Source organism: Lingula anatina, chromosome 6, assembly GCF_051362555.1.
Source record: "Lingula anatina isolate TDL-2025a chromosome 6, LinAna3.0, whole genome shotgun sequence".
NCBI lineage: Eukaryota > Metazoa > Brachiopoda > Lingulata > Lingulida > Lingulidae > Lingula > Lingula anatina.
This window is the reverse complement of record NC_141772.1, coordinates 2,335,224-2,363,114: the sequence shown is the minus strand read 5'-3', so window position 1 is coordinate 2,363,114 and position 27,891 is coordinate 2,335,224. Positions and strand designations below refer to the sequence as shown.

At 37.1% G+C, this 27,891-nt stretch overlaps 2 protein-coding genes across 4 annotated transcripts in view; both read right to left on the bottom strand.

Annotated features, from left to right (window-relative positions):
* Positions 1-7,942: 7,942 nt before the first annotated feature.
* On the bottom strand, positions 7,943-9,154 carry LOC106163036 (uncharacterized). Its single transcript, XM_013540508.2, has one exon. It carries the CDS (start codon positions 9,152-9,154, stop codon positions 7,943-7,945), a length of 1,212 nt encoding a protein of 403 aa, XP_013395962.2.
* A 9,906-nt stretch (positions 9,155-19,060) lies between these two features.
* LOC106174755 (ras association domain-containing protein 1-like) overlaps positions 19,061-27,891 on the bottom strand; it is a 52,233-nt gene continuing 43,402 nt past the window's right edge. For all 3 annotated transcript variants that reach the window (XM_013556432.2, XM_013556433.3, XM_013556430.2), the window contains 4 exons: positions 26,365-26,564; positions 25,753-25,871; positions 25,277-25,395; positions 19,061-22,574 (listed from right to left, as the gene is read on the bottom strand). In XM_013556432.2, coding sequence (XP_013411886.2) covers positions 22,386-22,574; positions 25,277-25,395; positions 25,753-25,871; positions 26,365-26,564 — 627 coding nt within the window. In that variant the 3' untranslated portion in view covers positions 19,061-22,385. The remainder of the gene's footprint in view (positions 22,575-25,276; positions 25,396-25,752; positions 25,872-26,364; positions 26,565-27,891) is intronic.

Sequence of the window (27,891 nt, the reverse complement as noted above, 5' to 3'; positions counted from 1 at the left end):
TAGCACTTTTCTTTTGATAGAAAATTGTAGCAGATAATAATGATTGCCGTAGCTTTTCTGTGACTTGAAAAGCATATTCCGGTACGTAAGTCGAGTTTTGATAGATTTCCGTGCTTATGGGCACAGTTCGTGTCTCTTCATTCTCTGTCTTCGTTATCTTTTTATCCAGAATGTCATTTATCCATCCCATCAACGACAGAAATTTGGTTTCCGTGTTAAGCGGGGGATAGTCTAATTACCCAAATTAAGCAGAATTATCTTCAAACCATCGCAGTAAGAAAGAAAAAATGAACGAGAGCCAGTATGAGTAGGCGAGAAGAAACCAAAGGTACCGGTAATGTGTAGAAATAATTGTTTAAATTACCCATGAGATTTGGTTCTGAATCAAAAAATAGCAGACTTCTCAATAACATTTCTTGAAAATATACTTGAACTTGTCAGTCGACGCGAGTCACGTTAGCCTTCGATATGAACGAACATGAGTCAGGGCCCATTCAGAACCAATTGGTTCGCCCCATGCTGGGCGGTGCACCTGGTAGGCGGAAATTCATTGTCAAGTGCGCGCCATATTTGATCCGCGGACTAGTTAGTCAGCAGATCAACTGGTTGTGTATGGGGTCTTTTACCTGCACAGACTTTTGCCCTGTTAATGCAGCAGACATTGTTTTGGCTACCATGCAAAACCCACCTACCCAAAATCATTGATAAAAGAATAGTTGCAAAAGGCTTTGGCGAATCGGTTTTTGCAAATCTCACCCTGAGCTTAGATAACTTGAAACAAATGTCTACATTGTAGAGGCACAGAACGCTTTGGTAATCTGTATTTAAAGTCAGTCTACACAACCACCTGTCAAAAAGTTGGAAACTCTGCACTCCTGGCTGCTGTTAATCCCCAGGCGCTAAGGACTGCCAATCTTATTTTATGTTAGCTAGTTTTACAGTGTACCATTTATTTATTATAATGTTTATTGAGCTCTTAATGTGTACATGGTTTGACATTTGTTGGCTCTCTAATATAAGAAGAGTACTATACAAATATACAATAAGGATAATTATGAATAAAAAACCATGGCATACTAATAGCACTTATATAATTGTTACCTTACTTTATACAATAAAGTAAGTACACGTGATCTTTTAATACACTTGTAAGGCTGCTTTACGACAGTGACTTGTGTTAGGTTCATTTTCTAGTTTTGGCATAGTTGTATAATAATGAGTTTTGGAACAGCCAGTGCGCTTGCAACACATTTGACATTTTAATTTTATCATTTGTAAATGATATTAAAACAAAACCATCAATTTATGAAGCACTACGTACCCAGAGTGAATGATCTTTCTATAATTATAATCGCCCTCAAAGTAAAAAGAAAAGCGCTTTTGGATCATGTTAGAGGTACTTTTCCGCTAGATATATATAACTACTAGCCTGAACCTGTTGACAGTTCCCAGAAACTATGCTGAACCTTCAATGAACAACACTTTGCAAAAACACCGTCGCTTTCATAAATTAAACATCGGCGAATTAGATATTAAGCGCCATTTCAACCAAGCTTTTAATTAGCAGTACCTGCAAGTGAAGGTGCTGATCCGAAGTTTTCTTGGAATCGGTTACCTGGGAAAACAGCGCATGTTATTCTGGATATTTGGAGTCAATTCTAAATAACACCGTTTAACATTTGTCACATGAAGGTGCATGTACATTGAGACTTCTGGCAGAAGCACCAAGATCACTTTCTGCGTCTTAATTAATTGAGATTTTAAAGCTTACAATAAGCTGGTTTTACCTAAAACTTACAAAATCAAACGTAAATCGGATGTTGATTCAACTTTTATTTTACCATGGGTAATTTTGACCATGATTCAACCATCGTGCGCCTGCTTGGAACGCGCTATTGCTCAATGTCAATCTTGTATACATTAATCCACGAGTTGTCCTGGAATCCCCGGGTTTTGAATTCTGAATTTCTGCATCCAAAACCATTGGGAAAATGAAGATATAGAAACCCTGAGCGTGACACTTATATGTAGCAAAATAAGAAAAAAAAATCCTAGGAAATTCCAACTTATTTCCAGAATTCCATCAGGGTTTGCCGTATTCAAAACTGTTCACAAAATTATGATCCCTGAACCCATTATAGCTCTTAAAGCTTATAGTTTTTGAGTCACTCTGAAGAGAGTGAGAAAGAGAGAAAGAGAGAGAGATACGTTCACTACTGACTGTAAAATTTAGAAATATAAAACTCAAAAATTTGTTTCTATATCTACATTTTCCTAGCGGTTTTAGGTGTAGAAATTTAGAATTCAAAACCGGTTTTTAGATGGCAATTTTCTGAAAGGTTTTGTACAATATAAAACTTGCTACAATTTCAAGGATTTTCTTAGCTATATTTATATTTATATTTATCCTTGGCATGCTAAGGTTTGAAGGGAATACCCAGTCACGCTATCCCATTTTAAAGGTAATGTTTTCTGTACATATGCACATTTTACACAAGGCACTAAGCTAAGGTGTTAATAATAATATAGCTTGGCTTAATTATTATTATCACTGATTTTGTTGTTGTTGTTTTTTTCAGTTGTTGGCACGAGGACAAAATCGCGACCCTGGGCACCGTAATTATATTATTGTCACAGCATGTTGTGAATACATTCAATTATAATATTTATCCGCGGATTATTAGCTTTGCTATTGATCCCAACATCTGGGAACAATTTCTAAAACTAACGTAAAGAATAATGAGAATTGCTTGTCAAACTGACTTGATGATAATGGAGTTCAGGACAGTGTTCAAGGTTCAGAGATATACTACTGAATTCACTGTACACAGAAATATAAGAAAACAAAAAATGAAATATAACAAAATGAAATATAGTAAAATATATAATGAAATAAATAAGCCATATTGGATATCTACAAGGCATTGAAAGTGAAGCTAATTTAAACTCAATATCTTTTCTGCCAGTTGCAATTGTTTTGTCTGAATCCTTTCGATTACGGCTCTTTCAAAAAGACTTGATATTTTGAATCACCCTCTTGGACCAACGGTGGTGGCTTCCAAGCCTGCCATATTACCCGACATTCCACGATCCTTCTGGTATTACCACCAAGTAATTCTAAAATAACGTGCTGTAATCTATTACAATATCAGAAAGCCAGATTTTACCAGGGAGAATTTAAACAGGAATAGTAGTGTAATAATGTTAGAATAAATGGCTACGGTTTTAATATTTATGTGCCAGGGTCTCCAATACTTCACTTGTATCAAGGACGTCAATTGACGTTCTTGCTAGTATTTGCTCGAACATAGACCCCCCACCCCCACCCCCCACCCCCACCACCCCCGAGTTCCGGAGACAGGGCACTGAATGCCGCGTGCGCTCCTCTTCTATAAACATGCCTTCGCCGAATCTGGAAACAGCTGCGACGTGCTGGTACAATAAAGGTGACATTGCGGTGTCCTTCAAAACTGACAGGGACATAAAATGCCTTGTCAACACTTTTTATTTTTTACATACCATATATATACTTTCCCATAGTCTGGCTTTAGTATGTCCAGTTTTAAAAATGGTATATATTGTGCATTACAGCTTTATATAAAAGGGGGTTTACTGAGGATTTCGGCTATTTCTCTTAAGAACCGGTGCATGCTCTACTTAAAACCGTTGAGAAAAAATGAGTCTAAAAATCAGTTTTTGAGTTATGCATTTCTAAACTACATGCAGCTCGCCACGAGTAAAATTAAATTTTCTTCTCCGTTGCGAGGGTACCTTGAAATTAAAAACGTGGAACTCAGAAACCAGCCTTCAAAATAGTTCGTAATTTTGTCAACTGGTTTTGAATGGGTCCCTATAGTATTCACTTAGAGTACGGGATTTAGGGAACGCCAGTCCCAAACTGAATTCTGTGCAATGAAACGACCGTCTGCTGCGTCTCACAACACGGAAAGTAATGAGACAGCGTCTGCCACTTTCACAGCCTATCATTTATATTCCTTATACAAAGAACGAGTAAGATTGCTTGAAAAATCAATCACTAAAGGAAGGTGTCCGTTTCTTATGCAGTCTTCAATCGCCTTTTTTGTTTTGGTTTTGGGTGTCAATTATGCCACTATGGTATACTTCATCTTGCTTTGAGTTTAAATTACTGGCAAAAAAGTTTGAAAAGGGGAATAGATTGTGACTCTATAATGACAGCTATTCAATCCAACCGGTAAAGAGCACCAAGGTATCGAGATATAACCTTATGGGAACTGGTGAGTTGGAATACAGCCATTATTTCATGGCACAGCCAACGATAACTCGTTCATTTACCTCAGAAAGGTGCCTTTATGCCTGCACTCTTACCGGTACGATAATTTATATCTTTTGAGACATATAGATGTTTAAAATAGACGATTTTCATTGCCGCCTACTACTGAGTTCAGCCGCCTGTAACGCATGCAAAACCCCTTATATGGAAATAAGTGCAATTGTTTAACCTGTATCCATAATAATAATAATAATAATAATAATAATAATAATGTGAGAAAAGTTTGTAATAAGAGCTTAGCAGGCTCAGCAATTTTATTATTGTGACTCTTGCAACTAGTTTCAGTCCTGGCGGTACATCAAGGAAACCGTGTAATTGGTATTATCATTAATCTTTGTTCAAATTCGATTTCGATGTCCAAAATCTTGCAGTTTAATGTAATTTGGTCAAGCAAAGCTCCCAAAGGATTTCTGCTGTTTTTGCATCTTGTAGCATCAAAGTGGTTCATCATGTCTTTTCCTGATCACTTTTACAAAAAAAGATACTTATCCACGGCCGTCATTTTCTACTTGAGACTTGAACCTGGAAATAAACCATAACAACGAGTTATTTAGCGTTAAAAAGACATTGTTTCAGAAGTTCCTGGTTGACTGAGTCTACCGTTGTATTAATAAACCGTTGAAGGAAATGAAAAGGTTTGGGTTTTGACAGCTGTTGCATCATTTCTTGAAAAATAAGCAACATAAAGGATATCGTTTATCAAAGGCTAAAGTCTTTTTAATTATTTGGTATTATTTATTGGATCATCTATCAAGGCACTGAGACTTTGCATTGCATATCTATGCCTGGATACGGAAATGACAGCGACAAACATAAAGGTAGCTCTATTTGTTGTTTTTATTTTCCATTCCCATGCTTTGTAAAATGTAAGATTCTGTATTGATATAATTCATTTAAAAACATTGCTGCTAATAAAATGTTTTCTTTAATCTTTTTTCCCAGAAACTCGTTAACGCCAGCCATAGTTGTTATTAGCCATAGTGATAGCGAATTTTTCTAAATGTTTTTGTAAATAAGTTTTGAAATTGAATATACTTTGAACAGATAGGGTGAAACAGTTTTATTTATGCTTGACTGCTTGACACTAGGTAGATTAAAATAACAATTTTTATGATCAAAGGCTCACAAAGGGCTTTAGACGCTTATATAACCAAAAAAAAAAAAAAAAAAAAAAAAAAAAAAAAAAAAAAAAAAAAAAAAAAACTAATTACCCTGTTATTGGCATCATTTTTCAATGAATCATTCAGGTATATACCAAATCCAATGCCGTTCATGGAGTTACGATCTGTAAACCTTGTCTTGGGTCTCTCTCATAAGAGAGATGGAAACGGATGAATATCACTTTTTCCCGGTTAAATGAGAAATTAGGACTCCAAACGGTTACATAAGTCATACATTTCTCTACGCTATGGGCTATGATATACCTTTGTGATAATGGCAAAATGAACCCCCTTTTTTGCATTAAATACCTTTAATTAAGAAACTGGCGTCTGAAAGAGAGCGCATTCCATTCATTATGTGGCGGATTACTGCCATATCCTTGCTTAAGAAAATTACTCTAATTACAGATATGTCAGCCGTATCCGGTGCTAGCAACTTTCCAGGCAATCCTTACTTCGTTATTTTGATTTGTATTCTTACCATTCTTTATATATAATATGCTGCTTGTTAAAGCATGCAAATAGAGTCTGGTTCCTAATAAGTTATCGCGTCGCATCGCATTGCGTCTCGGTGCGGCTTACCACAGTCGACACTTTGCCTACTATATTTCATGGTACTGATTCAGATTGGTTGCAGACATTCTCCACTCTCACTTCCCTGGGGATGACACAGCTGGTGTATGAAGCGTGAAAAGCGTTCATCGCCAAACTAGGTACTTTACCTCGGTTCATTCTGTCTGCTGTTACCCGAATAGGTTCTGCCAAACGAGGAGACGCCAGGTACAATGCATTTGAAGAAATGGGCCCCGTAACTCGAAAGCATCGCGAATTGCGGATCACCTTTCATTTCGAGGCTCTTAGAGATATGGAATCGAGACTCTTGCGCTCGGTCGCAATTCGCGATGCTTTCGAGTTACGGAGCCCTGGTATGTCTCCGGACGGATTGAACCTCGCCTTCTCCTCAAAATGAATCAGACATTCTAACCACGATCTTGTCATAACTTGAGAAGGTGTTAAAACCCAATTTCATTTTACGGTGTTTGTACCTCAATAGCTGAATGATTTTTGTTTTGTTTTTTTCCCCCCGTTTTAAGAAGTTAAAGGCTGTAGCGAAACATAAGGACGTGCTAGGAGATAATTATGAGCGTAGGGTAATTTGAGCGTTTTCTCGAGCTCGTGTATAGTTCGAAATCGGTTGTGATGTGCAGTCAGCCTAATTGGCCTCCGAGGAACAGTGATTCCATGCGTCTGGCACGTTATAAGTCTGCCATCAGCAAATTTGCAGTGTTAAAAATTACGTTGACGCCAAAGAAGTATACACAACAGCTATAGAATACAGAGCGAACTGAATATGATGTCGTGACAATAAAGTCTATACACAAACGAATCTTTTCGCCAGTAATATGGTTTTTTACAATACACCTAGAGGTGTGAATTCATATATCACTCGTATTCGCACACGATGTTTACTAATAGGTTTATCTGCTACAAGAACGCTGTAATACTTTTTACCGCGTTTGAATCGCTTTTCACAGTGCCTTGTGTTCATGAACAGCTCTTTCGTTGTTGTACATTTGAACGCGTTATGCAGAAAGGTAAGTCCTTTATATCATTGTATTTGTTAACGTGGTCATATAACTGGAAGTAATCAGCCTTCGTTTTACGTGGAACTATCTAGGCGTCTGAGAGACTGACATTTTATCAGGCAGCAGGTCTCGGTTTCAAAAAAAAAAAATAAATAAATAATAATAAAATATTTAAGTCAGGTTCCCTGGCTAAGAACTTAATTATCAACGTTACATAGTCACATGCACACATCGCACCCTGTCAGGAACAGTGTTACTGCACTTTTGTGGAAATAATAGTCTACTAAGCCACGGAACTGACTACATTTTTTTTTTTGTGAAACTGGGGCCAGTCTTTTGCATTGATGGATGAACAGTACCCGGAAGTCAAATTTGGTTTAGTTTTCAGTTCTTTATCCGGCATTTTTGAATTCAGTAGGAGTTTAATGTCTTTTAATATAACGTATTTTGAGCGGCGATTTGTTGAATATTTATAAAAAAGAATTCAAATTGTATATATATTGAATAAGTCACCTTGCAGCTCTAGCATTGCCCCCCTTTTTTAACAAGGAAATGAATTTAAAAGAAATTTCCTGAGGAAAAACAGTCCACCCAGAGGCACGAGTATTAAGACACTGTATTATCACAATACCGTACTATTTAATGCGAACAAAATAAATCAATATTCTGTAAAACAGTTGTCCGTAATACATAAAACTGTTGATTCAGTATATATTCCTTATTAAGTTATTTGGCATCAAGTAAGATTTTTTTATTTGAGTAAGTCAAAATGATTGATCTGGAAAAGATAAACACTGGAATGAGTGAAGTGATTGAACATGTCATGTTTTTTACGTAGTATTAATGGTACCGAGTGACCGTCACATAATCTCGCCTGTGAAAGTTTATGAGTCTTCCACGGCACTTTGGGTATCTGCATTGTCGGCATCCGGTGCTAGGACCGTCGTCCTCGTTCCAACCGATTCATCCGCCACGCTCGGCGTTTCAATTGCGTTTGTCATCGTCGTGAATGGCCGCCAGCACCTTGACGGCAATAGCAGCGCTTTGACATTGGCTCTAAAAGTCGCAGAGAGCAACGAGTACATGATACAGTTCATGGCGAATTTGGTTAAAGACACCACATGGAAAACATCATGAAGGTAATTCTCCTCCGTCGAGGGGCTGTATTCGAAGTCCCCGTACATCAGCTGTAGTACGATGATCCGTATCTGGATGACGTGCTGTGGAAGAGACAGCACGAAATGTAGGGAACAGACGGCAACGGGGATCTTTAGGTGGAAAATTGCGTCCTCGCCACTCAATGGGGACCGGTCCTGTTGTTGACTGGCAGCCTCCTCTCTGTCCCCCTCCTGCAGGTGAAAAGGACGTATTTCCGAGGCGTTGGGAATGTACGTTTGCCGCGTCGTGGTGGCCTTGAAATAAGACCTTCTGATGCAGATGTAAAAGCTTAAAGAGCAAACAACGCAGAGGAGGACGTCCGGGAGGATAACTACGATGAAAGTTTCGATTTTTTCCATGACGACCAGAGCAGAGAAATACAGCCCGAAAAACGGGAAACACATTCCCGTCTCAACCCCCGTCATCCAGGTGAGGTGCAGGAAGGCCATGCCTGCGAACAGTCCCTGCCAGGCCACCACCACCTTGCAGTGGACGGATCTGAAGTGCTTCTGGGCTCTCCCTTCCCGGGAGATGTACATGTAGGAGAAGAAGGCCAGACTGACGATCAACCAAGTGCAAAGGCACCTCAACACGTGCGATGCATACAACACCGCCTGGCAGACGCCATTAGGCAAGGCGATGCCGCACTGCAGGCGCTCGAGACCAAGCACGAACGCTGAAATCAGGTAACACGAGTCTGAGATAGAAATCACTGACAGAAGATACGCAGCTGCTATGTTCTTGTACATTACCGGGCGACGAAAAATCACTGCTGAGAAAATACTGCAAAAAGCACCAGCACATATCACTACGAGCTTGGCAAGGTAGTCGAATCGGTATACCCCAGTCAGCGGAGGCAATGGGCTGTTATCGGTGGAGTTGGGTACCTTTAACGAGGCATTCGGCCTGAAGTAGACGGCATCCTCGAAAGCGTCCATTCTGTTTAAATTCTTAAACCCGAGGTATGCCTGTCGTCCTTTTGGCTGGAAGGATGACACGTACCTGGATCGCCAAACCTCAAAATTGTTTACAAACAGCTGTAAGGTATGGAATGTATATACTGTTATACACGCACTAAACGGTAGCGCCTAGCTGCAGGGCTACTACTGCATTGGCTCATGACACGTTTTATATGCAGACATGAAGCCCCTCCCACTGAGTGAAGTATGGAAATATTAACGTCCACGAAGCTTTCAATGATGGTACTTTCCAGTGAAAGTGGTATCTCTGTGGTGGTTTACACTTACGTCGTGTGATTGACAGACACGTAGCCCCTCCCTCCGTCTCAACCACGCAGATACACACGTGCGTGGCTTTCAATAGTGGATTAAAGGGATACATACACAACAGGCCTTGAACGTTTATATAGCAGCCTAATTTTCTTGACATTTCAATAATTTTTTTCCTTGACATTTCACCAATTTTTTCTTAAAATGTTGAAAATTCCGGGAAAACCTTGTTTTTGCTATATAAAGGATCGAATGTTCATTATAAAGCATGTACTTAAATGTTGTGACGGACAGGTGTCACGGGTTTGGTCCCGCCCCTTCTCCATAATTAATTATGTTGCTGTTGCCGATAATCTCTTTACATCGCAAATTCTGCAACCATGCCAATTACAAGCATCGAGTCAGGTTTTACATCTGTAAATACAAACGTCACCATAGAAACGTTTATCTATTAGAAACGTAATTATATTCACATTTGCGTATAATGCAATTGTACCCGGAGGCCCGTTTTTTAGCTACTATCTCCCTCAAACTGAAGGTATCCTCCAAAAATTTTTCCACCAAATCGAATTTTCCTGGAAAAATAAGTAATTTCCTTATACTTATATTTACTTATGAACCATTGCCAGATCCGTATTCCCCCTGCATTGGGAGTTTTAAATCAGATCTGGTTGAATAACTTAGTTCTAAATGACATGTAGGTCTCGCGGATAGCAATGTCTTCAAGAAAACGTATATTCCGAATGAAAATATCCTTCTTGGGGGGCTTTATAGTTTTTAGGTTCTGAATTGCGAAAGATAAGTACCTTTGCGGGCCATTTAGCCATACAATATGCGACTCCGGGACATTATCAAACACGGATAGTAAATGATAAATCTAGTTAACCCAGTTATGGACACCGAAAAGTCAGCTAGAGCCACGGAGAAAAACATTTCACTGGATATTCAAAGTTGTTCCTTTGATTTTAGGCCGCATTCAGAGAAGTGGACTAACTAGTTCCAGGCCCGTAGCCAGCAATTTCAAAGGGGGTGGGTTCTTTTTCTGAAAAAGTGGACCTTTTACCGAAAAATCCCCATGTACTTATGTCAAATTTTACCCAGAGTGGACCTTTTTTCAGCAAAAAGGTTTTTTTTTTTAACCCCCTGAACCCCCCCCCCCCCCTCACCTGGCTACGGGCCTGAGTTCGAAGGTCAAAGATGCCCACCTACTTGAACTACTTGAAATACTTCCCGGATTAGACGGCAAGCTTTTTAGTGGGTCGCCATGTTTGACCCGAGGACTAGTTCCGAATGCAGCCTATTTTCTCACTGGGCACATTTCGGTTTTGCGTTATATTTGCCCAAGTTCCAATCAAACGTAGCTGCTTGCAGGCGCAGAGAGCCCACCATTAGATTCACACAGGTTAGGGCTAGCATGATGCAAGTAGGTCAAAATCTAGGACGAGACTTACCTGTCACGTTGAACAGCTTGTTGTTATTGCTGTATGACAATTCCTGACTCACATTTCAGAAAGTTGATTCACGTTTCCCTGTTGTCATTGCTCATTCGATCATACATGTGCATAGATAGGATCTCTGCCCCCAACTCACATCGACCATGTTCTTCTCTTGCTAAAATCGATATCCTTTTCTTTGTCACGAAGTAGCTGTGACATGCGCAAGATTAATGTTTTTTTTTACTATTTGTTTCAAACCGCAAAATAGGGAAATGCATATACCTGTTTCATTTGATTAGTGAGGGTGTTTAGAACCATTCATTCTTATCGATTTAATTAGAAAAATATATGTCACATTTTCTATTCTAAATGTTATCTAATGTACTTAGTTCCGGTGTCGTAGGGTCTCTACTCTAATACTAGAGTCCAGATGATTTTTTCCTTGGTTAGAGTAAAACAAATTGTAATGAAATAGCCACAGACATATAATATCGAGTGCATATTCAAGCTGCATCACTTGTGGAGGTTAAGAGGGCTCTGCTTTACCACACAGCACCAGCTTTCACCTCCTCTAATATAAAATAATGGGTTATTCGGTCATAAATATACAAACTAAAAATTCACATATAAGGGAAATTGGATAGCTTTTTGGGTAAAATATCTAAAGTTTCAAGGTTCTGGGAGTTACATGCGAGAGAGAGCACGGGTCAAGGCACAGTCATCCCACAAAAAAAGCGACTTCCTGCCCCATGTCAGTGACACTTGCATGTTTACTTGCGAAACTTCTTTTCACAAGTGTGTGTGTGTGTGTGTGTGTATGTGTGTGTGTTTGGGGGGGGGGGGGGGGTTGGGCGGGTCAGATTTTCGCCTTGTGATAAAGACCACCATTTTGGAGATTATCGTTTCAACTTTTTTGTAGCTTGATAATAAGGCTATTGATTTCCATAAGGATAATGTTTTTTTCTATATATAAAAAATTTGAAATTTCGAAATTAACATGCAGAGAGCCCACTGAGATATATATAAAACATTAAAAAAAGAATGGGGCAAGCAAGAATGATGCAAAATTAACACAAAACGTGTGGGTTACCAACATTTGAGGAATGGCACTGCAAAGTTCTCTACCGTTCAATAATCAAACAAAGTTGGTCGTCTATCGCTTTCTACACCTGCCTCTCGTCTACCACTTTAAGCGGAAACACGTTTCTGAAACGTGCTGGAATAGAAGCTAAGAACGTGATTATTAAATCAACGCTGAATTAGGCCTGTAAAACTTCCTGGAATAGATACAATAAAGCTCCTACAGTGAGAATTTAGCATGACGCAAATTTTTCATCTAAGTGTTAAGCTTCACATTGGTTGCCAACGTTTATATTTTACTTCTTTCTGATAATATTGGCTTTACACTTTTGTATTACTTATAATAGCGTTTTGATGTATTGTATTTTGTATTGTAAAGAACTGGCAATTATGACAATTCAAATTCTGTATATAATATGGTATTATTATTATTTGTGAAATGATTTTAAGTCGCGCTGAATCTGAAGGTGTACTATGGCCGTTGTTCTGTCAAGCAATACATGCCCGTGGCAAGCAATTTCAAAATGGAGGTTCTTTTTCTGAAAAAATTGACCTTTTACAGTGGGAGTCTTGCGTACCTAGATCATATATTACCCAGAATTGACTTTTTCCTGACAAAAAAGGCCGTTCTTTCGAACCTCTCAGAACCCCCCTGGCTGTGGGCCTGCAATATCTGCTCCAGTCTATTATCGCATTTCAAACCTTTGGTGGTTAGCGCGTTTTAACCAATTCCAATGTTGAAACACAACTTTGTAAAAAGTGACTTACTGACTGCAGAACACTCTTAAAGTGAATTTATAAATTTCATTTAGTTTTTCGTTTTTCAAATATAGATACAAAAAAAAAAAAAAAAAACTTGTAGCAAAAATTTTATGGCGATTCAGAGAATCGTTGTTCATCTTGACGGCCTTGACCCCAACATATTGGACATTTAAACCAGCCAGTCTATGCCCCGTACAACGTTCGAGTGGCGAGCTGCGGCGTTTCTTTTGGTTTGTTTCGAACCACAGCTCGACAGCCAACGCATTTCTTGCCAACACACGCTTCAGAATAAAAAAAAATTAAACGAAAAAATAAAACAAAGCTTAAAACAAAAGGCATTTTACACTTGTCATACATAAAAGCCAAAAACGTTAACATGGCTGCTCTCATTTTGCGTGCACGCGGCCTGTACTCTAATAATATTTCACAACAGATTTGCACAATTACAGAGTGAAAACATGTTAATGAATCGATGAGACCAGTTGATCCGTAGGTGTAGAACAGAGCACAGCCGTCATGCCGCCATTGAATAGCTTGCTCGCGTTTCCAGAAAGGAGTTCGGACCAATATTCAAACGAGATGACAGATACAGTCCACCCTATTCTTAACCAAAAAGGGAGGAAATTATTGATTCAAGGCTATCAAAGTTCTGTATATACAAGTTTGTGCGCGCACGTGTGTGTGTGTGGATGTCTTTAGTCGACATATCTGTAAACACATTTAACTGATACCTCAAAAGTTGGGATAAAAAAGCAAAATCTCTCTCTCTCTCTCTCTCTCTCTCTCTCTCTCTGTAAACCGTGCATACAAACATACGCATTTTCCGGTAACGTAACGTCATATAATTTCAGTTTTTATACCGCGTTCCGTTATATTTTGTAGTGATTCAGTCATGGTAAATTATATATGACGTAAGGATGTTTTTTTATAAATATTTAAACTGTAACTAAATGAGCTTTGCATTGTGGCCAATACTACATGTACGTAACGTGTTTCCCAGAAAAATTGTGCAATAGGAAAGAGGTTAGAAGAATATATTGTGATTCCATGATAGATTGACATTTCTGATACAATATTTGGATCACGAATGGCAAAGAGTTTATTTAATGCTTATTTTACTGTCAGTAGATGTATCCCCCCTTTATAATATCCAGTGACATGCAAACTAAAGTCGCTCATAAAATTACCTGCTCTATACAGAAGATTATCATACTTTTTTCAACATTATACTTGTAGGAGATAAATGAAAGAACAAAACCAGTGATGATAGAATTTTCAGAGTAAAACATTTCACAGGAAATTTTTTTCATTTGTGACAGTAACGAATGTTCCTTTTTGGGGATAGTCGAAGAATTATTTTTATGATACGTGATTCCAGGAGAATTAAACATGGAAACAAACTTCTTCATGCGGGACCCTCAAATAATCAAACATTGTTTGTTATCTAAGCACTAAATATTTTTAGGAGCATGCCTGTGGCCTAATTTGCACCTCTGTATTGGGTTTGGGTGTTAAATATCTCGTAGATAGAAGTTGGACCGAAAGCTCCATTATTTCTACATCCAATAATAGCTTTGCGTGGTGATACAGAGTGATCAAGTACCAATCACTTCTGATGATATTCAATACCTTGACAAGGGAAATATAGTTTATCTTCCGTGGTATAACAAAAGGGGCAGATGTTATGCCATGCTGCTTACACATATCGTAGCACTTTCTCTTAATCTAGCCAAAGCTGATGCCCCCGAGAAGTACAATGTACGTCCGCCAATGGCCAATGAATGGTGTCAGGTAATATGGCGCTTCCGTTCGTTAACTTTATTATTCTTAATATGCGTGGTTTATCTTCCGTTGTTTAACAAAAGGGACAGATGGTTTGTCACAGTCATCGTATCACTTTCTTTTAATTTAGCCAAAGCTGATGCCTCGAAGAAGTCTGCCAATGGCCAATGAATGGTGTCAGGTAATACGGTGCTTCCGTTCGTTACCTTTGATATCATTCTTAATGTGCGTAGTTTATGTTCTGTCCATTTATGGAATTTTGCTGTATGTTTTTCCGATATATATATATAGTGAATAGGGGCCTATGCGTTTTTACCTAATCGCGCAAGATCTCACGCCAATGAAAAATGGGACGTTAAAACAAAAAGTGAGATTGAGAGAGAACAATTTACATATACCAAGTAGTCAGCCTTCGTCCAACATGTCGTTTTCCTTACACAATAGCATATTTAGGAATTTTCTACTTAGGGATGGGGTCACAATGATGTTGTCACCTCGCTTGGATTCATTATATTATAGAAAACAGACAAGGGCAATTTTACCTTGATATGCAGATCATGGGATCGGACATTGCTTTGCTTTGTCTCCTTTTGGTTGTTATATTTCTTTTTTTTTTTGGGGGGGGGGGGGGGGGGGGGAGGAGGTGGAGAGGGGTTAGCACCGACGCTTAGGATGGGGTAACATCGCACCCTTCCCTAGACCCACCTTTTGTGACATCACATCGACCTTCCCAAAACAAAATTGGGCCTCCTTCCACAGATAGGATGGAGGCATTGTTTTTATTCAAATAAGTAAGCCCCTGCAAAAGGTAAATACCACGCCAAACGATGAACAGTGCTCCGTTGCAAGCTGAACCAAGGTCAGCTGAACGTGATGATGGTGGCAGAGTCTTGTTTTCGATTTTCATGTTCGCTCACTTTACCAAAGTGTGTTGCGTGTTAGATAATATACTGCCACCCGAGCGTTATATGCCAGAACAGCTTGAGCGTTAGCAGTCACGTACCATGTCTAGGTATGTATATACGTGTATTCGCCTGTAGCAGTGTATTGTTAGTGTTGTGTTGACTTGGGGAAAACATCATCAGTTTAATACTGTGACGTGAGGGCACGCTATCTAAATGTGGCTGCATGCCATGCTTTCAATAACATCATATGGTGTCCACAGACAAGATATTTCTCCTCGTCTCTTGGTAGAATAATACTACCCAGCTTAGCATATAGAAGATTGAGAAGCGATATGATTGAGCTTTAAAAAAAATATCAAACGCTGTAAATATGACACTGAAGTATCAGTTTTTCTAAAACAGTGATAAATCTATACCGACAGGTGGACAGCAACTAAAGCTTCAGAAGTCTAGATCTTTAAACTGTATCAGAAAAAAATGTATTCTCAGTCAGAACCACGGACATTTGGAACAATCTGCCCATAAAAATAATAACAGCTCCGTCAATCAACAGTTTTAAAAACAGATTAGACCAACTGTATAATTATGACGATCACCACACTCCAGAGATAAAGCCAAGACAACATTCCAGAGATCCAGGGTATCCTCTACCAGGGCTACAGATTGATTTTCCACAGATATTCACTACCCTCTACCAGGGCCGCAGTTATTACTGTGGACATTTTTGGCTGAAGCAACATCAGACCAAAATGACTGTCTATATATCTATAGACATATCTAGGACCAAACTTAACAGGGTCGCTTCAGCCAAAAATGTCCATAATAATAACTGCGGCTCTGGTAGAGGGTACATTGCAATATAAGCATCAGAGATTAAAATAATAATAATAATAATAATAATAATAATAATAATAATAATAAGTTTCTTGAGCACTAAATGATAGGAATATACATTTGCAGGCTCACTAGATTACATTATTTACATAATATATAAGGATATACATTTATAAACAGGCTCAAGTGGTTTTTAACGAGGCCCAGGTCGGGACGAAGCCCATGTCGGACCAAGTGAATGGAAAACATGCAAAAAATGTTTTAGGGTCATGTTTTTTCATATCTTGGCTTAAGTTAATTTAACTCGTTATCTAAGGTCACTGCGTTTTCACTCTTAGAGTAAAATGTCAGTTTGAGCAAAAGTAGAAACTCTAGTAGTGAAAACGGATGCATTAGGACACCGAAGCATTAGCAAAGATTAACGAAAGAGGAATAGGAAGATTTAAGGCAATGGAAGCTTCAGAAATGTCCATCAATGTTTGACCGCTCATATCCGCAGGCTCAGCAGGTAATTTTTTAATCTCGGTGAATGTACATTTAACTGCGCGCATTGTCTGCGTTGTACCCGCACATAACGTGACTAGAGCCTTCTGCGTATACAGTTAGAACACAGCTGCAGAACTTAAGTTGATTCATTTCGTTTTTATTGTTGACCTTAATCGCCCCTTAACAATTGCTTTGTTTGATGTTATCTGATTGATTTAAACTTTTCCCTTTGATCCAGTACATATACCCTTTTTATTTCAGAAAGTGAGAAAAAGTAGGCCCATCGAAGACGTCTTGTATTTGGTTGAAAGTGCTGTTATTATTTCCATGCCGAGATTGTCTCGCTTACAGCAGTTTGTTCACAAGTCAATTTGTGGGGTTAGAATTTTATATGCTATTCACTAAACATCATTAAAACCGCATGGGCCAGAAAACATGTTCACCTTTTATCGCCAGTTCATTTTGGTCCATCATCAATTACGTACTCATTGTTGGTTTTGTAACGTGTACCAGAAAGTCTGTTATCGATTAGATAAGAGGTTAGTATCCCTTTTTATTTTGATGAGTTTCGAATGAAAATACAGTGCATGCCCTTAATAACCGTATAAACATACAATGTGTAATTAAAATACCAAAAAGTTATCCCCACAGTAATTTGTACTGGTTTCTTAAAGCTCCAAATTTTAAAACTTTTACAATTACAAGCGTTTGAAATGTGTAAACATCCTTCGTCTTTGCAATTGCAATTACAAAAAACATATATTCAGCATTTTAGAAGAAGAGAAAACTGATAATTATTAACAAAAAGAATGACTTTCCTTTGATTTTGGAGTACGTAAAAGGGAGACAGAACCGGGGCTTCTGGGAAGGAAACAAGTTTTGGCAGAGGATGGGGGTGGGTGGGTGGGGAGTGGGTGGGGGGGGGAGTGGGTGGAAGATGGGGGTAAAGTGGGAAGGTATGAAAATGTTCTTCTTTATTTGGAACAATTACTGACTAGAATCACCAGACTGTTTATCTCAAATTAAAAGATTAATATATGAAAAATAAAAAAGTCTGAAATTAAATAAATAGAATAATAAGATAATTTGAGTGTCTTTACAGGTGTCCTGGGCCATTTTTTGTCGCCATACTAGCTGAAGAAGTTAGAATTTCTATGTATTCTTGGACAAAACATTAAACAACATTTTATTATTTTTTTATGTTCTGTTTCTCCATTTTGTACAAGTAGTTGGATAAAGTGTGCGAAAAAAAAGGAAACCCGCATATGAAATGTCAACCCTGTTACTTTTCCAGCTTTTCAAGTATTGCCGAACATAGGAATCCAAACCTGCATTGCAATATTATTGTAACTAGATACCCTGATGCTTAAAGATATGTAATATGGAAAAAATATTTATGCATATTTGTAGTTTTCCACTTAATGAATATTGCTCCAAAGTGTAGTAGTGCGTATGAGACACATTATTCAAGATTGTCGTTATAATAATAATAATAATAATAATAATAATAATAATAATAATAATAATAATAATGCAATTTATTAATAATGATGATTTCATCAATATTCAAATAACATTTAATTTAATTAAAATACGGCGTATATGCCTGGCCAAAATGCGATAGTTGAGACAGATCGAGCGAAATATTTACCGTCACAACTAACACAATATGCATCTTGGCACTATTTCATAGGCAAAGACATCTTTGATTATGTTCTGAATCCTGTTAGTGATTCCGAAAATAAACTCTTTAAAATCACAAACATTTGTCTACCTGACGTGTAAAGATAAAGAGAGAGATCATATTTAATCATATTTAAGTCAAGATTTTTTTTGTATAAACTGTTCACTAACATTTGAACGATGGATGGAACATGTAGTAACAAACGGGTCAAATTGTGCTAGTTGTGACAAACTAGGTGAAGCGCTTGAAGTCGCACCTAACACAATTTCAAGATTTTTGTTCTTTTTATTTGTTGGAAAGGTGCAGCTTATAAATTATTTACTGGTTTTATAATACCGGTATATTAGAAAATTTATGTTCAATTGAAGTGTACAATTTATGAAACTTTCATAGAAATCAAATTCTTCCTATTTTTATTTCATTTTTTTCTTATTATTGTCACTTATTTTTGTGCTTCTCTAAGAATTATTACTATAACAAATTAAATAATATGTTGAAAGGAGTAAATATTCAAGTATATTTCACACTTCAGTCAATCAACCAAAGTCAAACTTTCCATCATGTTCAATTTTGTGTTAGCAGTGCATTTTTCTTGTCCTTTCTATTGAAAAAGAATAAAAATCATATAACCAGCGAGTGCCAGTGATCACATTTTGATAACATACCATTTATTTTAAAGAAACTGTGCTCATTTTACAGATGATAAAAGACACAAATTTAAGTAAAATATTTTCCTGAAAAGGAATCCATCGGGTGGAGCCACACAGTGTTCGAGAAAAAAAAAATCCTGAATCTTTTTTAAATTATTTGTTCGATTCCAAAACTCAACACAACAAATACAAAATAAATAGATGAACAGAAGTTTTAAGAAATATATAGAGAGAGTACAGATGGAGACATTTGGTGAATCAGAATGTACACACTTGTATATATTAGGTAAAGTCAGAGATAGATTTTCTTGCTGAATATCTTTTGTAATTCTTATTTACAATATTTGCCTTTCATAAAGTCATTATTGTGAAATGGCCATTAGTTCTGCATTTTACAGTTTTCATATGCCAACACGACAATACTGAACATTCAGCCTTACAATATGTAAATAAGCTTACTGATGCCATTATCCAATATGATACTTTATTGATTTTTTTCAGTTGAAATATCATCCATGGGGCCATTCTGTTTTTTTTTTTTCCTGTACTAATATACAGAAAGAGCTAGTCTCACACAACTTTACGTGTCCTCAACTTGAAATACTCCTTTTATGAAATACCAACTTTCACAGAGAGATCCATTTAATATAATGACTACTACAACAGGAATAAAAACAGAACTCGATAAATAATATTTTTCATTTAAAAATGAAATCAAACTGACACAGATCAGGCTGCTTGAAGAATACGCATCTTTAACTGCACTTTTGGCAGTAAAAACTGAAATAAATTAACTTTTTTTCCAACATAAAAAAAGATGATCTATGCTTGGCATGTTTACAGCACCAAAAATAAGGGAAAAACTTGTCTCTGTATCTCCCATCATTATTTTCTAATTGACACCTCAGATCCAAGTGTCTGGGCTTAACATCAAAGTGTTCCATTCTTCAGACTTAAAATATGAGTACGTTCAATATGTGTTCATACGTATACTTCATAATATTAAAATGAACTTCATCTTTGGCATCTAAATTTCTAGCTATTTTTGAAAGATATTCACAGATATTTATCTGGCTTATTCACTAGCTATGCACATGTCTGATCTTGTAATCCAGTGAGAACTTTTCCCCCAAAAGTAATAGCATCACGCTAGTCTGACAGAGAGTAATGCTACATATATATATATGGACTCATAACACTGAACTAGTTAATAACTTGACAGTATTGAAAGAGGAAAGGGGGGCAAGGGGGGAGTGTGCCAGTTGCCTGCTATATTTGATGGTACAACATTTTAATGTTTTAACACTTAAACGTGTGTATTGTGTTGACTTTAGGCTACATATGCAACAGGAGTACATACAATTGCAGTAGGTGTGACATGGATATTCACATTATGTGACCTTCACAATGCTGTAGTTGTGAAGCCTTCACAAGGGTTATTCCAAAATGTAGGTTAAAAATACCAAATGCATTCCATTCATAATGCTTAGGTATTCCCACTTTACTGTTATGCATGGAAATTTACAGGCCTTTTTTCCAGAAATCATTAACTGGATTTCCACTTTTTGTATGAAATATGCCAACAGTTCTGGTACAACGAGAAGGGAATTTTAATGGGAATTGGAGCATCTTGTGAAAAAAATAGACTGAAATTAGCCATAGTCCCAAACTCTCATGCAGACAGAACAAACTTTGCATATACTTTTACCTACCTTTTCAACCCCCTTTCTGAACTTATCACATTAAGTTTTTCTGTACTTTACAAAATGGGAACCAGGGTTTTGTGCTATTAATACTCCAAGACTTAAAAACCTTTGTAAAATTCCCCTCAGTTGTACCTTATACAAGTATAATACACTGCCACATATATTATATTGTCCCAGTATCTTGTATAATACAGTGGTGCCACAAAGCTACAAAAGAAGACTTATTCTTTACCCCTGTGACAAGGGTTAATCCAGCATTCATAACTCTCACAAGCTGATAGCTCTATCCCCTGGTTGTATTAAGGACACCTCTCTGAATCAAAGTTTGTGTTGGAACACAGGCAAACATACAGAATTAAAAGAAGATACAGTGTAGGAGCTTGTGCTTTACTTTGGGAACACCCTGTTGTTATATATATACTAGTATATACTGTAGACTGGCAGTGAAATGCTTAATAATGACATATAATACCACTTCATAAAACTTCACTTATACAATGATTGTGTGAATTAAAGTTCTGCAGGTACAACAATAAATCAACTAGTTTAGCTCTTTTGTCTTATTTGGTTCTTGTCATTTACAACTTTCATTGTGATTTTGGGGAAGTTCCACGCTAAGCAAATGTCACTGCAATTTTCTGTGAATATTTACGCAGAATACCCGGTTCCTACAAAGTTGTCACATCAAATAACTTCATGTTCACACACGATGACACACTACTGCACTGTCCTATAGCCTTAGCACGTCCCACTGTGCACACGTTCTCTCCTTTTCCTCTTTTTTTTGGATCCCCTCACTGTCTTGTTTATTTCCAGTCACAGTCCATATATCTGTACATTACCCCCAATAACTTTCTTCCTCTGTCATGGACAAGTTCAGTTTGACAAAGAAACCTTCACATGCTAGAACCCCTCTCCATAGAAAAATAAAGTTTAACTCTGCACTACACTCATCCCTCTGGTGGTCAGTATTCAAACTATCCTCTACTATTATGCCATGCAATATCCCCTCATGTGTCTCACATGGGTGGAAGTTACACTTCCATATATCTATCCTTTCTTGTCATGGGTTGATTGCTCTAGCATTATTACACTAAGTTTGCTGGGGAAAAATATTCTCACTTTCTCTCTCTCTTTCAAATGCACTGCTTCTGAACATTTCAAAGAAAGTCCAACATCTTTCTCAACCCAGTGTTCCACACCAAAGGAAAGAAGGAAGTTCTCCTAGAGGAGGAAAATTTCCACTCTTGATCATCCTGTATCTATCAAAAAAACTCTCAACAACTCCAAGATTCACTGACAAGAAAAGGGATTGCCTTTTTCACTGACATCCATAGTACATTTGCATGTAAAACGCAGTATAATTTGACTTAATAAGAGCCACCTGCTGTGTCTGTCACTCCCTTACAGAAGTCAACAAGAAATCATGTCCCTGAACTTTGCTCTAGACCTGCGTATCATTTAACAATTGCTGTCAGCTGTCCAAACACATTTTTTATGGGAGCATGATCAAATTTCAACATTTTATAATAGATTTCGAGCAATTTTTTCGATGAAATATATATATAACAGTACATAACAATGCCACAATAATAAAAGATGGACAGTTTCTCCTCTATTCAGCTTTGTTTTTAGATCCTTTCTTTTCTCCCTTTTCCTGGTTGGGGTTCTTTTCTGTTAAAAGCTCTTGCATGTGAATTTTCCGTACTTTAAATTTGTACTTAATGTCTTGGATATATTCCTGTTCCTCCTTGTCGAGAATTTTGAGAAAATTCTGAAGTTCTGGTAGGCTGAATTCTTCCCACTGAAACAAAGTGAAAATCTGACATTTAGTACTGTACAGGAGTGATTAGCTGATGAAAAAATAATTACCAAGAATTAGCACTGCTATATTTCCATGGCGGAAGTCTGTATTCTTGGAGTACTATCTAATTTTAAAGGATTTGCTTCATGCCGTCAGAATGGCCTGAACGGAACATATTCTTCAGAAAACATGCCCAACTAACGATATCTTTATCCAAATACACAAATTAAAAGCTCATTTTGTAAATTTTTGGCTTTAAAAAACGTCCTATTTGCTCGGCCTGAGAGTTAATGAGCTACGTTGTCACGTGGTCTGATGACGACAATCGAGCCACTGGAGAATAGAGCGTGCTTAGCTGTTAAACTGAGCTGCATTGTCTACCTGTAAGATGACTTCTCTGGCTTCTGATAAAAGTTTATACTCATTCAAGTCTCTTACCCGAGGGGTCTAAATCCTCGTGAAGCTGTGTAAAACCATTTCCCGTCTAGTCAATTCTTTAACAAGCATTTAATCATGGTTATCCCAAGTTGTATAAAACACTGCATTTGAAATGTTGATTATTGCATACGAGGTCCATGTTATTTGTGAAATTCAATTTATTTTATTAAACCGCTGACACTCCGTCTTGCATACTTTTATTAAACTGAGGTAAACAATGCCCGTTACTTTTACAAGTCCTATTTTAATCATCCATCTAACTGGAACTTCCTTTACCTCTTAATTAGAGGGTTAAATGGCATTCAATTTGTCTTGCTTGTATTGAACGTACTCTCTATCTTTACTCCAGTTACATGTATCTCAGGTAAAAATCTACCTGTGCGTTAGTTACAAAGAGCAGCTCCCGTAGGCCTGGGGGTACTAGATAAAATCTGAACACCAGGTTTATCGAGGAGCTAGAGAAAGAAAGGAAGAAATTTTCCTGCACAACTTCATAGGAATTTTAACACGAACTTGATCCAGCTTAGACCTCCAAACTAACAGGGTGACATGGGCAATTTTCACACACAAATCATAAACTATATTTCAGTTAACCGCCTTTAAAATAAATATACCGTTCTGGGTAAATTAGAATAGTTATTAAATCGCGAGAATATTTTTGACTTAAATGATGATTTTATTATTAATGGAAATTAAGCTACTATATAAGGTACATTTGCTGTGATTACGCTGTCCTTCATGTTTTGCGTAAGTCTACATTTTGCTGTATGTGCTTGTAATTTTTTAAAATATGTGCGTACAATTTTTGCAGGTCTAGTTACCCCCCTGTTATGTGATGAGAGTATAAATTTGGCAATTACTTCCTTAGCTTATTTAAATAGAATTGCAGTGTAAAATGTTCAACAAGATGTTGGCGAAATAGCCCATTACTCTTTGTAGGTATTTCCTCCGTCAAAGTTTGTCTAAAATTATCTTTCAATCTTTACTCTTTCAAAGACAGTATAAAGTTACCTGACATATTTTCGTGTAAACTTAATGACAAGCCAAGTGTCTCCAGTTCATTCCGTACTCAATTTTACCCAAGCAAATTTTTTTTCTTGAGTAGATCTTTATAGCACGGTGTTATAAGCTTACAAATTTGAAAAAAAAAATTGCGTACTGACGCAGAATTTGCGTTCCAAGTTATTAAATGATCAATCTTTTAAATTATTTAATATTTCAGATGAAATAATCTTCAGAAACAAATCCTCAATGCATAAACGAATTAGGATAACGAACCATTTTATTACAGCAGTTCCCATTTTTTCTTTAATATAATGCTCTTTTTCCTGTTTTTCCTCAACACGTTTTCTTCCACGGAAGCTTTAAGATACCCTGAGAGCAATTTCTTTTATTAATGTTCGCGACCGTGTTAGAACTTAATTGTTTAATTTAAATTCTTGTTTTTCTTTTTATCAAGAGCTTGTAAAATATGTGGGTATTACCTCCAATATTTACAAATACCAATAAAATAACCCCATGAAATAAATGAGATATATTGAAAAATATGAAAGCCCACCAAGACGAGTTTCATACCTGTTATTACCTGGCTTGGGAATTGCAGCGGTGCATAATTAACAGGTTTTATTGTTAACGAGCTCTTGGTCAACTACAATGAATTTAAAAATGCATCAGCAATTAGTAAGGTTGCCAGCTGATGGCAGTATCTAAAAGACTATCAGCTTTTGATATGATCTAACATGAGGTGACCGAGATCGCGAGGATCGCAACTATTGTCACCAAAGGTAGCAAGTTAGTCACGGAAGACCGTCACAGATAAAGAAAGATAGTCAAGGAGTGCTGCAATTTTGGTGAATCCCACGGCAACACGCTGAGGCATAAAGAAAATTGCTCAACTCCGTTCAACACAACTTTCCAAAATCATTCTGTCTGTTTGCACATGCAGCTCAGTTGAGTCTCATAGACCTTTATCCCAATTGTCGTCACAGTACCACGTGACCCAGATCTGTTGCTTCATTTATGCATATTGAGGTGAGGTTTACTAAAACGCTTTTTTACTATTAATAGATTGTTTTTATAATTTTTAAATGGCGGGGATCGATTAAAACATACCTCTAGTGTATAGATTGAGTGCTGAATCTTCAAAATTCGAGAAATGGATTTTTACATGAACATTGTCCTTTAAAAGCATCCTGCAATTTCATAACTTCTCAACAGTTTTGCAAAGGCTATGCATTGACGATAAGGTTAACATGATAACTTACAAGTATCTCCTGCATGTCGTTCTCTTGAAGCACAAACTTGCGATGCTCCATGCGAGCAGATGGCCAGTCGAGACACACCATCAGGGGGTGCTCGTTGTCTGTAAGTTTTCTTAGTTTCACTAAAAATATGAAAATATAGTCCTGTTGATCAAAGACTAATGTAAAATTTATTTTCACTGCCCTTTTTTAGCTTAGTGTTTTTGGTAAGTTCTACTGACAGCAAAAAAGATAAGGCTTTTTTTAATACAGTTGTAGTAATTAATTGAGTCATGAAATGTACTTTGGCGAAAAGCTGTTTAAGTTTTCCCCTTTAAATTACTTCAATGATTTACACTTTGATGAAGAAAACATCTGAATTTGATCAATTCCATTTATCATATTCATTTCCAAAATATACTCCCTATTCTGATGTTAAACAATATTGAGTAATAAAAAAATCAAGTCAACAAAATAAACCCTATGGCCATGAATCTCACCAGGGTTTTCCTTATTCTCATCATTGTAACTCTGCTCATAAAGGGCAAACTTCCTGGGGTTATCTGTGATTTTGAACTTCCTTAAAAGAACATCTATGACTTGTCGAACTGTGGTGGCACTAAACAGAAAATTGAACAGTCACCATTATAAACATTCATATAGATATATTAGAATAAATAATACCATTAACAAACACTCCTAAAATTAGAGTGCTTTAATGGTTTTGTTTTATAATTTCAGTTTGCTAAGGATTTGCATTCAGTGAGATCTACAAAACAACAATTGCAAAATAAGTTTAATTTATTGCTCTTCCATTTTTCTGAACATTATTACAGTAGACTAACAGACTTGATTTAAGCTACAGTATTCCAAACTTAAAAAATATGAAAATGCACACAGGCACATAGGTACATATAGAGGCACAATGGGGGTGGGGGGGGGGGGGGAGGGAGGGAAAGGGATCAAGTGGTGGTAAGATGGTCATGTTGGGAACAGTGTAAAACTTGGGACTCAGGGTCTGCAGTTGGAAGACCACTTACATCCCCCCACCTCTCTCTGTCTCTACTCTCTATCTCTCTCAAATCATAACTCAGTGCAGTCTACAGTCATACCTGTTTACAAATAAAGCTTTCACTGTATCCCTAGGGAGATAAAATGACGTAATTGTATTCCTGTCCAACGTGTCTCCCTGCGCCTCATTGGTCAGAACCTCGTAGATAGATGGCGGTCTTGTGCCCAGGGACATGCTGATTGGACGCGTCAAGTTCATGTTGACTCGAATGAAACCTTGGAATGTGTCACTGTCATCAGGCTGGAAGTTAAAATAACGCAATAAATAATAAAATAACAAAAGGGTGATAAGGTGATTAAAGATGTAATCATGCGTTGACATTTTCATAAAATATATATTATTTTACAATGATCACAAAAATTTTGGGGGCCCTTCAGCGGCCTCCGAAACCCACACCAAGGGGTGGGGGGTGGGGGTGAGGGTTGGCGCTGCATCCACAGACCCCCCCCCTTAAAACAATCCTGGATCCGCCCCTGAACAGGTATTAATATTTTTAATACCTGACAAATGTCTTAACTGACATAATTATCTCACTAATAATGCAATCTAAAACATAAACTTGGTAGTAGATCACTGATGTGAATACTAAGCATTTTTATCATGTAAGTAGTTGACATTTACATCATGTTACATGGCAAACTTCACATTTACATCATGTTACAGGATACATATGAACTTCAAGGTAGGCAAGGATTGTGATGACTCACTCCTTCAGCATACAAAATATTGCGTGTTTTACTTCATAATGGAATGTTACTGCAGAGATTTTGCTGTTTTTACCTCTGCCATTAGGAAGGAGATTATGTTTTTATCGTCACTGGTTTGTGGCCGAGATATATCTCAAAAAGCTCTTTAAAGATTTTGATGGAATTCTCTGGATAGATACTTATTCAAGTAAAGAAGCCAAAGTAATTATGGTTTTTACTGAATTCAGATGTCTTGGCATTTTATTCTTACATTTGCATTTTGACTTGGTGGAAATCTGACTTATCAGAGTTTTTTCTGGCATAATATTTTGAATAAATAAATAAATAAATAAATAAATAAATAGATAAAATAGAAATACCAGCAAAAATGATTCTAATATTTTGAAGAGCCAGTTGGAATGACATCAGAAAGTACAATGCTAAATCACTAATAAAATTTACATTTTGGAATAAAGTTTTTGAAAATTTTCAGTCATTACCAAACCCCTCCTTCTTAAATATGTAGCCAAAATAAAACAATTGGGAATCCCTATCTCAAAGTCACACAAGACACATGGGACCTTTACAGAGCAGAAAAATCCATTTTCCAGGAAATTTCAGTAATTCTCCCTTTTATCACCATGGTATAGCCCATACAAAACTGCTGAGCAAATTCTGACCTACACATCTTTTTTTATTATTTTCTTTAGTTCTGTCTTTCTAATTTCTACTATCACAAATGGAATTTATCAGTCTTTATTTCCTATACAAGAGTAAGTACAAAGGAACTGAAGACTCAAAAATGTGAAAACAGGTTAGTGGATCACAAGCCTGTGGATGATTTTTGATACAGACAGTACACCAAAATTATAACGGGAAAA